The 11,291-nt window shown below is 47.5% G+C and overlaps 1 protein-coding gene across 3 annotated transcripts in view; it reads right to left on the bottom strand.

Annotated features, from left to right (window-relative positions):
* LOC101983999 (zinc finger protein 7) overlaps positions 1–6,736 on the bottom strand; it is a 9,383-nt gene extending 2,647 nt beyond the window's left edge. Inside the window, exons 1-4 of one of the 3 annotated variants that reach the window (XM_026782558.1) lie at positions 6,653–6,674; positions 5,446–5,489; positions 4,892–5,018; positions 1,210–1,326 (exon numbers count right to left, since the gene is read on the bottom strand). In XM_026782558.1, coding sequence (XP_026638359.1) covers positions 1,210–1,326; positions 4,892–5,018; positions 5,446–5,448 — 247 coding nt within the window. In that variant the 5' untranslated portion in view covers positions 5,449–5,489; positions 6,653–6,674. Of the gene's footprint in view, positions 1–1,209; positions 1,327–4,891; positions 5,019–5,445; positions 5,490–6,652 lie in introns of all 3 variants that reach the window. The other 2 variants (XM_026782559.1, XM_026782560.1) reach the window with 2 other exon arrangements.
* Between the last annotated feature and the right edge of the window lie 4,555 nt (positions 6,737–11,291).

Here is an 11,291-nt window from a genome sequence, read left to right as displayed (position 1 = left end):
CAGTGGAAAGATGAGCAGTGCCTTGTGGGAGTGTCAGCTCTACAACACCCCAGTGGAAAGTGTGGCAAGGAGATAGAAGGGGAAATGCTCAAATTTAGTTCACTGGACAGTGATGGCATACTCTGTCTACAAGGCAGAGGGCTGAGAGTTTCATGTCCTAAGAGGGTCTACAAGAAGTGTTTCACCCTATAGGGCACTGAGGAGGGAATATCTTAGAGTAAGCAAAACAGACTGGACAGAACAAGTCTGAGGACAGAATTCATCAGAGCAGGTCAGCGACCTGCAAACATGCTAGCTGGCAAGTGAGGACAACGGGGGTGTCTGACCAAAAAACAGACAGGAATGTTGAGACCCTGGCTGAAGAAGAGGTGGTATCTTAGCAGGAAGATCCCAGAGCAGAACTGGGTGCTCAGCCTATCCATGGCTGGCCTCTAAGATGGACTTCTCTGAAAAGAACTGAAATTGCAAACCCACATCTGGCAAGCCTTGCTATAGGTGTGATGGTCACTGTCACGTTGGTACAGTCTAGGATTACCTAGAAAGAGGGAACCTCGACTAGAAACTGCCCAGGTCAGATTGGCCTGTGGCCATCTGTGAGTTTGTCTTGATTGATGATTTATTATGGACAGACGTAGGCAGTTTTATCCAGACTGCACAAGGAAGTGGGCTGAACACAACCGGAGTGTAAGATGGGAAGCGGTGTTCATCCATTGTTTGGGCTTCAGTTTCTGCCCTGACTTAGGACCTGGAAATGTAAACCACAATGAACCCTTTCCTTCCGAAGCTGATTTTAGTTAGAATGTTTGATCATGTGACGAAACAGATGAGAACACTAAGCCATTGGCTGAGAGACCATACCCAGGAGTTCATACTGATTTTTCTCCCTGGGGCAAGTGTCAGGGTCTGACCACCTAGACCAAGAGGCCTCCGTGATATCTACTTTCCTTCTAGACTCTCCAAATCCCACAGGCTACCTTCCTGTCCTGACCCCACAGACCAGATTTCTCTATGACCGTTAATTACAAGACACATAGTAGTTAAATGGACAAGTGTCTTGTGCCCCTGCCTTCCCAGAAGTGGCCACACAGCTAGCTGTGGTTCTTTCTAGGATTGGTCCTCTGCAGTGTTCTTTAGCAGCCCAGCCTGGTCACCAGGACTCACCCCAGATCCTTCTTATTCAGACCTTCTGTCACAGGGCCTAGGCCTTACCTGTCTGGCAAATCCATGGTGCCTCTGTCCCCTCTGCTCCCTGTAGGTCAAGGACCCATGGCTCTTCTCCTTGTTCCAGTCGAGAGATCAGTTCAGGCTTAAAGACCAGGAATCCTGCTGTGTGTGAGGCAGAGAAGGGGAGGATGGAAACACGGTCAGGAGTCAGTCCTGCTCCTCGCTCCCAGTCATGAAGAACAGGAGCTGCTAGACTATGCAGAACCTATCGGGAGGGTGATGAGGGACGAGGCTGGATACACAGCAGCCCCTTCGCTCTAGCTCCTTAGATTAGACAGGAAGGGGCACCCAGACTTCCACAGTCTTCAGGGAACACTGTCACTGAAGAAGAGGCCAGATCTAGTTGGGGTACAAGAGACATAGGAAGCTTAAGCCCAAGACAGCACCACATTCTGCAAAGCCACGGCCGTTTCTTCCCCCAGTTTAAAAGACAAGGATACTCCAAGAGGTAGGGGTAGCCAAGAAAAAAAACCTTAAAATTAGTAAGCAATTAAATAAATGAAGAAGATTTCAAATCACAAGTAGTGGATCCAGACTCCCTTTATGGCCAGTTCATAGAAGTGAGGAAGGTGTTGATCCAATCAGGGATCCACAAAGCGGGCCTAGACAGATGGCTAAACAGTGAAGAGCATTTGCTCCTCTTCCAGGCCATCTCCTAGCACCTACACAGCAGCTCTCAAACGTCTATAATTCCAGTTCTAGCAGGTTCACAGACATACATGTAGGCAAAACACAGTGAAAAAAAAAGATAATAGAGTTTGGCTTCTCACAACATGGAAAAAGAGGCAAAGGCGTCTGTGAGATCCATCAGCCGTGTCTAACCTGCAGCCCACTGTCACACACGACAAAGACAGTGATGAATGCGGCCCAAGAAAAAGTCATGAACTTGACTGAAATGTGAAATGTCTGTTTGTTTTGTTTTGGTAACTCAACTGAAAGGTTCGTAAATGTCAACCTTGTGAAGGATATCATGTCACTATATCAAAACGTTAAACAAATGGTACAGTAATAGGTTCAAGTTTAAGTAAAGGCAGGCCCCCACGCTCATCAGAAAACTGACAGCATTTCTTAAAAAGAAAAGAAATCTGACCAAAGTTAACATGAGAAGAGGAGAAAATATACAAGTATTGTTATATATATAAAATTTTATTTATTTATTTATTTATTTTTTTTTCTGAGACATGGTTTCTTTGTTTAGCCCCCACCTGCCTCTGCCTCCCGATGCTGGGATTAAAGGTGTGTGTCACCACCATTAGCCTCCTAGCAACCTGGTGGCAGAAAGGACAGGCTGCCAGTGTGCCCGTGTGGGTGTGGCTAGAATCTCAGTTAACCAGTGCTGCAGCTGAACATTAGCATCGTCACAGAGAGACATGCAAGTCATTTACCCTGCACTCTTCCAAACTCTCCTATGCTGGTGCCATGATACACACACACTTGTCATCTCAGCAACCACTCAGGAGGCGGAGGCAGAAGAACTGCTTACAAGCCCGGGAGTTCTAGGTCAGACTGGGTAGCAGAGTGAGGTGGCCATCTCAAAAAGAGATAGCCGGGCGATGGTGGCGCACGCCTTTAATCCCAGCACTTGGGAGGCAGAGGCAGGCGGATCTCTGTGAGTTCGAGACCAGCCTGGTCTACAGAGCTAGTTCCAGGACAGGCTCCAAAACTACAGAGAAACCCTGTCTCGAAAAATAAAAAAAAAAATAAAAAATAAAAAATAAAAACATTCAGTAACTTGGCGCTGAAACATGAAGCTACTGTCAAAGCAGAAACTACGGGGAAAGAGCAACTTTTACTTTGAAACTGGGTAGCTTGCCTAATGGAGCACGGTTCCTCACAGGCACATTGTAGCTGTATATGCAAAGGGTCTGAGACAAGACAGAACACGCAGATGAAGCTGCTGCTCACTGAGCGACACACAAAAGAAAAGGCCACTATATACTAGGCAAGAAAGCTTAGGGACTGACCCCACAGAAGGCTAAACCCTAACGAAGAAAGAAAACCATCATCATTCTTGGCAGGCCAGTACCCCAGGGGAAGTAGAGAGAGATGGTCGAGCAAGTCCTGGCCACTGTACTCCGTGTGTTTTCCTCCTATCACAGCGACGTGCGATACGTTATCTGTGAATCTAAGATAGCACTTGCAAAGTACTGAGTGCATTTAAATTGTGGGTGGTATAAATCAGTAGTACATTTAATAATGTGCTTTTTAACATGTTGCCTTGGTTTTGGTGAAATCTAACATAAGATATACTGAACATCTAAACACCCACAAGTCAGTAAGGCATAACAATCCGTTTTGTTGTTGTTTGTTTTTTAAGGCAAAAGTGCTGCACAAGTACATGATTTCAGAACCTAACAGAGTAATAAGCAAGGATATGACAGGATGCCTAAACTCTCAAAGACTAGACAAACACAAAACCAACACAATCTTGTTTTACTTTCTTTTCCTTTGTCTTGTTTAGTTTAGTTTAGTTTTGGTATTGTTTTCAAAACAGGGTTTCTGTGTAGCGCCGACTATCCTGAACTTGTTCTGTAGACCAGGTTGACCTCAAACTCAGGGATCACCTGCCTCTGCCTCCCGCGGGCTGGGATTAAAGACATGCACCACCACCGCCCGGCTTGATTTGTTTTTCTTTTTGCTCTCTGTGGTACAGGGATTGACCCCAGAACAACTTTGTGTGCGACAGAAGAATGCTCAACCACTGACCTGTACACACTCCAGCCCTTGCTGTATACTACTTAAGACATCAGAAAACTGGGTTTTGTCAGGTTGTGTGGGATGAACAGTTACAGACCTCATCTAACACAGACAGAAGTACCTGGTAAGCCAAATTCCTCCCATCCACACCTACCCCCCTCCTGGCCCACCAGTCCAGGCATCCTCTCAAGAACTCAGGATACTCCCATATTGTAGACGCCAACATAAGGATGGGGCCAGCCCTGAAGCGGGCTCAGCAACAGGTGAAACGCTTAGCAACCAGCAGGTAAGACATACATTTTACCACAAAGCTGAAACAAACTACAGAGTGGTACGTGCTGGAGCAGCCTGCAGAGAAGGTAGCAAGAACGGGAGCGATCTGACGGCAGGACCAAAGGAAAGATTGGACTCAAGGTATCACTGACACTCTGGTTCCAGAACAGTTTTCTCTGGAGACTCCTTGAGCTAACAAAAAGATTGTTTTTCTTTTTCTTTGTTGTTGTTATGTGTGCGTTTTAAAGCTATTTCAAGTATGGGTTCTATTTCTCACATGGTAATTTATTTATTTATTTGTTTATTTTTTATTTTTTGGTTTTTCGAGACAGGGTTTCTCTGTGGGTTTGGAGCCTGTCCTGGAACTAGCTCTTGTAGACCAGGCTGGTCTCGAGCTCACAGAGATCCACCTGCCTCTGCCTCCCGAATGCTGGGATTAAAGGCGAGCGCCACCACCGCCTGGCCCTCACATGGTAATTTAATAAGCTTAGGAAAAACAGAGGTTTTACTAGTTCCCAGAAGTGTCCCTACCTAATAAGGACTAAGTTGGGTGGGTGACATGTATAAAGCCTGGAACTGGGCTGGCACACTCAGATTCAAGGTCTAGTCCCTAAGGCGGGGCAGTTAGCATCCACATCCCCTGTCTCTGACAGGTGAGGGGTGGATGTATGGACTGGATCCCCAGGTGTAGCCTCACCTAGTCCAGCCACACTGCTGTGGTTCTCCAGCATCACCTCCCTGTAGAGGGCCCTCTGGCCAGAATCCAGACATTGCCACTCCTCCCGAGAGAAGTGCACAGCCACGTCGCCAAATGTCACCGCCTCCTGAAATCAGGACAAACACTAGCACCCCAGAAGTCTGTAGGTGCCAGCTCCAATCTGGCACTACAACATATCTCAGGCAGGTGACCCATAGGATTGGACTAGAGTAACAGGGGTCTTTTCAGCTCTTAAATCAAAGGTGGAGAGAACGGACTTAGCCCATGGTAGTGATCGTAATTCCTCTCCATCATAGTGGAGAGAGGGGACTTAGCCCATGGTAGTGATCGTAATTCCTCTCCACTGAACAGGCACAGCTAGGCTCTGGTCTGGGTAGACATTTACTCCCTGCCTCAGACACTGAGCCTGGCAAGAGCCACAGGGAGGGCCAAAGCTAGAATTGTGTTCAGGCCCAGTGGAAAGGCAGATCCCCAAAGTAGGAAGTGGAGGCTTGACAGAACCAGTGGGGGATGCAGGGAGCCAGGCTTCCTACCATCAGATTTGGAGGGTGGGGTCCACTTGCCTTGGCTCAGACACCTGTGAGAAATTATGAAAAGACGAGAGGTCAGGGCAGAGGAGGCTCCCAATTCCCAGAGTAATCCAGGGGTTTCTGCATCCCCTGCTTCTTCACCACCAACCCCAGGCATACAGGGACACCAGACTTGGGCAAACACAGCCCCTGACACTTGAGTATCAGCCACCGAGCCCCTTGCCTGTGTGGGGGTACGGGGTTGAATCACTTCACAAACAATTAAGAATGGTTGCCACACATTCAACTAAACCACGGGAGAGGCAACCGTGAATTTGCAAGAAGTTTGCCTTCATGAGACACCTAGAAGAGACAAATAACCACACATAAAACCACAACTGTGATAGTGCTGAAGGAAGGGGACTAGGAACGTGGTTAAACGAGAAGTCCTGGTAAAGTCCGAAATAGTCTTCCCCCAGGGGCCAGGGCCAAAGTGATGGTAGAACCAAAGAAAGCAACCGAAGCAGTTAACCGGAAGCAGAAGACAGGGCTTAGGAGGAAGGATTTCAGGGGAAAAACTGAACCCCTGTTCACAAGGATCTAAATTCCAGAATAGGCTATAGCTGCCCTAAGTCATAAGGATTCCAGAAGTCCCCCTCAGCCAAAGCAAAGCAAAGCCCTTAGGCCCCTCCCTAGCCCCACCTCTCCCCACCTCCGGGCGGGGTCAGAACGGGATGACGCCGGCTTCCTCGGTAGCTTTTGGACTGGTGTCAGGCCATTTGCTGGCCCAAGCAGCAGTGAACACTGGAAAAGCATTCCTCTCTCAGACCCCAGCATTTGGACAGCCAATGGGAAATCGCGGTCCCAGACAGAGGACAAACCCTGAGCTGCCATCTGAGTCCAAAACCCTGACAACACTTTCAGCCTCTGTCACGGACTCTAGGCTTTCAAGGTGCAGAACTGAGGGGGAAGACGGTCCCAGGAAGTGGTTATTCAGGAAACCAGGGAGGCGGCAGGCGGGTCCAGTCCTGGGGGGAAGCCGCCTAACTCAGGCCCAACACTGGAGCTCGGGAGCAGGCTGGAGGGGCTGTGGTGCTCGGCTATTCGACTCGCATCCGCGGGGACCAAGTCCCGGGCCAGGCACTGAAAACAGCCCCGAGCCGCCCACGCCTCTCAACTCTTCTGGGGGCCCCTTGCCCTGACGACAAGGAATGCAATTGCGCCGACTCACCCAGCCTGGGCGCATCTGGGACCCGCCAACAGAGCGAGCAGCCGGAAACAGCTTCGCACGCCCATCCCTCCGCGTCCCGCCCTGTATACTTCCGCCCGTTCAGATCCGCTCGCGGGCCAGAGCATCTCGATGGTTCCCCATCCCCGCCCCCGAGGTTACAGAAGTAGGGGCGGGTCCGGATGCGCGCGCTCTCTCGCTGTCCCTCCCTCCCTCTCTCTCCGCTCGTGAGGAGCTGGGCTAGAGTCCAGGGCAGGTCGATCCTGGTATTTCAGGCTAACCCTGACGAAGCGTAGCTCAGTTAGCTTTTGCTTAGCTTTAGAAAGAATTAATAAGCACCAGAAATCTTTACCCTCCGGAGGCAGAGCGCACTGGCCCGGCTGTCCAGGGGGTGGCACAGGTAGGGGAAGCAGGAAGCTCGACGGGGTCTACCGCAGCTGTGGGGCCAGATGCACTAGGACCTGAGGCTGTGGAGGGGGATCCTCAGTGGAGGTCTCTTGCCCACTGCTCTAGTCTGGAGGTCGGGTGCGTTTGACACTGTACTTCAAACTCTCCTCAGCTTGTTGCAAAAAGGAGCCGCGCAGTGTCTGAGCTCCCAGACCACACATCTGAGACTCAGAGAGCAGAGGTCACTAACAGGATCTGAAGATACACACAAATGCCAAGACGAAAATGTGAAAAAGTAAGGTAAAGTCTTACTTCAACCATACATCTTCAACCACGGTGACATAGAGTGAGACCAAGCTGGGCCAGCCCACTGGACATGTCTACCCCCAAAGCCTTCCTTGGAGCCAGACACCCCAGGTGTCTCATGCTTTTTGTAATATCCTTCCTTAGTCGATTTTTCTTCTCTGTCTCTGTCTCTGTCCCCACCCCTTGACAGGATTCCAACATATAAACCAGGCTAGCCTAAAATTCACTTTGTAGTCCAAACTGGATTTAACTTGCAATCCTCCTGCCCCTGCCCCCAAATGCTAGAATCCATGCCAGCGCCTTCTTTGGTTAGGTAGACATGGAGGTTAAAGCATAATATTCAGGCTGAAGAAGGAAAGAAGGGTACACTTCTGATGAAAGATCCTGCCTGGCCACACTGCCCCCTCCAAAGCCTTTACCCAAAATCCCTTAGAGTCCTTAAGCCCCAAAGTCAGAGTTTTGAGGAGAGTACCTCTTAACTTCTCAAGAATGCCGGCTCCTGAGTAAATCTGATTCCTTCTTCTGCCAACTCTCCTTGCCCAAACAGTGTTCTTAAACTATAGGAGAGCCTGGGCCTTATCTAGTACCCAGGAGAAACTAGCAAAGGGGATTAGGTTGGCAAAACATAAAGGGTAGCGTTATTGGTGATGAGGATATGAGTGTTTCAAGGAGGATAGGATAGAGGGCCTGTTGTGTTAGTACTGCTGAGAGAGTGTGAGATGAAAGGAAGGGGAGGTTTTAACAATATCTGCGGGCTATTAGGGAGGAGAGAGAGGGTGTGTGTGTGTGTGTGTGTGTGTGTGTGTGTTCGTGTGTTCGCATGCTCATGAGTGTCACCTCCTAACTGAAGGCTTTTGGAACCACCTGATCTTTATACTATGTCCAAAGACATAAGACTTCTGTTTCCTTGACATTTTATTATGTGTCTACTTTCTATTTTTTTATTTATATGTATATGCAGCTGTAAGAGTGAATGCTATAGAAGCCAAAAGAGGGTGTAGGAACCCCTGGATCAGGAGTTACAGACAGTTGTGAGTCACCTGATGTCAGTGTAGGAACCCCTGGATCAGGAGTCACAGACGGTTGTGAGTCACCTGGTGTCAGTGTAGGAACCGCTGGATCAGGAGTTACAGACGGTTGTGAGTCACCTGATGTCAGTGTAGAAACCGCTGGATCAGGAGTTACAGATGGTTGTGAGTCACCTGGTGTCAGTGTAGAAACCGCTGGATCAGGAGTTACAGACGGTTGTGAGTCACCTGACGTGAATGCTAGTGCCCTCAACAGATCTGCTCTCTTCTGATGTGGGTTGTCCTTCTGTATATGTGTTACTCTTATTGGGTAATGAATAAAGCTGCGTTGACCTATGAAAGGGCAGAATATAGCCAGGGTGGCAGAGATAAATAGAAAGAGTAGACAGAGTCAGAGAGAAGCCATGTAGCTGCTGAAGTAGACAGATGCCCCAGAACTTTTATCAGTAGGCCACAGCCTTTGATTATACACAGATTAATAGAAATAGGGTAATCTAAAATATAAGAGTTAGTTAATAAGAAGCCTGAGCTAACAGACCAAGCAAGGCTATAATTAATATAGTTTCTGTGTGATTATTCAGGTCTAAATAGCCAGGAAATGAACTAGCAGTCTCTGCTTACATGTAGGACATGTTGTGTTGCCAGAAAAGGAGGCAGGAGCACACCCCGGAGAAGATCTCAAGCTGCCAAAGATACTCCAAATATGAGGAGACCAGAACTTAACAACAGCCTGGAATTTCTCCTGAACACTGGTGCTGATATAGAGTGACAAGGAAACTCATTACAGAATTTTTTCTGGTCATGTGATATTTCTTTATTTTTGTTTTTCTTTTTTTCTCATTATGGAATTTGCCTTCAATGTGACAAGGCTAGCCATTTGGGCAAGAAATTGCTCTTGCCTGGACTGCTTGTTGGTATGCTGTATGAACTGGACATGCAGAACCAACAGAAAAATAACTGCTGAACTCACCTAAAAAAGGTGAGACAGCCCTTTAAAGTTCCTGCTTCATGAAAGAGTCTGCCAGACATTCAGCAGGACACAGAAGAAAGTGACTGACAAACTGCCAATATAAGCAAAATAGTATAAGCAAAATAGTCTTTCAAATTTTCTGTTTCATGGGAAAGTCTGCTGGATACTATGGGTCTATAGGTTGAAGCTGGATGCCCCAACATTACAAAAGAACTTTGGGTGACTGTCCAGGACAGAAAGTGAGATGTCTCTGTCAATTCTAGAGTTTTGGAAGTTACTTACAGTGCACTTCCTGTTAACTTAGGTAATATTATATACTTCTGGAGTCTTTGATGGAGTTGAAGAATAGATAGCTATAATTATAGTTTTCCTTAGTTATGATAAAACATAAAATAGACATGAATGTTGTAACTGTAATTCTTGCCTGATACCTATTTTGTTATATGTAATTTTACTATGTTAAAGTTAAAACCTTCATTTTTATTTATATAGAAAAGGGGAGGGGGCTGGAGAGATGGCTCAGTGGTTGGGAGCACTGTCCGCTCTTCTAGAGGTCCTGAGTTCGATTCCTAGCAACCACATGGTGGCTCACAACCATCTGTAGTGAGATCTGGCACCCTCCTCTGGTGTGTCAGCATACATGGAGGCAGAATGTTGTATACATAATAAATAATCTAAAAAAAAAGCTCTTATAGTTGGGTTCAAATAGTATCCTATTTCTGGGATCCACTCCTGCTCTGCAGGAGCTCTGTCTACTTTCCCCCAATCTATGAATCGATAACAAAAAAAGAAAAAGAAAAGGGGAGATGATGTGGGATTCCCTTCTTTATGTTGTGAATATGTTTTATTACCATTGGTTAATAAAAAAGCTGCTTCGGCCTATGGCAGGGCAGAGTAAAGTCAGGTGGGAAATCCGAATAGAGATCTATAGAGAAAGTAGGTGGAGTCATACAGATGCCATGTAGCTGCTGAAGGAGACAGACGTCTCTGGAACCTCACCAGTCTGGGCATCCGGAAAACGAACGCACAGTCTCTGCTTATATTCTTCCAACTGCATCAAATCTGTTTTCTCGTTCACTGATGGCTTTGCCTTCTACTCAGTACCAACAATTGGGTCTACTTTATCTGATCCTGTCTGAATTCCTGGGACACTAGGAATTGCAGACCTTGTGCCTCACTTCTCTGCCTGACTCATGGGAACTGTGTCATCGTCTCTACTCCAAGCTCCCCACCGTATGCCTTTTGGAAAACCTCAGACTTTTGTGCTCAGTGCTCAATTTAAGGCCTTCTACCTTTGCAGTCAGAGCTGGCCCAAATACCCCTTAGATAATGCTTTCTGATCTGTTCTCTTCCGCCTGCAACAAATCTACTTTCTCATTCACTGATGGCTTTGCCTTCCATTCAGTACCAACAATTGGGTCTCTGGTGGGGCCACCCACCTCTGACCATTCCCCTGACTGTGCGGCTTCCTTTCTCAGGCACAGTCCTCTCCTTGCCTTCTGGCTTTTCTCAAAGTCCTGGTAGCAGGCCACCGTGTTTCTCTTGGGCTCAGAGCCCTTAGCCCCTGTTCTTGCATGATGACATACTGAACAGCTTGTGCCTACTCAGTCGGATCCTCCCTGGATCCCTGGGACACCAGAATATTAAGGCCTGTGGATATTCTTTCTCTACCTCACTCATGTCCACTCAATCTTCCTCTGCTTCATCCTTGGGAATTTGAAGAACCACTGACCTCCCCTTTCAGATCAAATCTGGCCTCAGTATTCCTTGGACCAGATAATTGGGGAACCGAGAAAGAATTCTCCATTTCCTTTTTTAAATTTATTTATTATGTATACAATATTCTGTCTGTGTGTATGCAGGCCAGAAGAGGGCACCAGACCCCATTACAGATGGTTGTGAGCCACCATGTGGTTGCTGGGAATTGAACTCAGGACCTTTGGAAGAGCAG

This window comes from Microtus ochrogaster, chromosome 15, assembly GCF_000317375.1.
Source record: "Microtus ochrogaster isolate Prairie Vole_2 chromosome 15, MicOch1.0, whole genome shotgun sequence".
NCBI lineage: Eukaryota > Metazoa > Chordata > Mammalia > Rodentia > Cricetidae > Microtus > Microtus ochrogaster.
The sequence above is the reverse complement of the archived record's forward strand: the minus strand, read 5'-3'. Positions and strand labels throughout refer to the sequence as shown.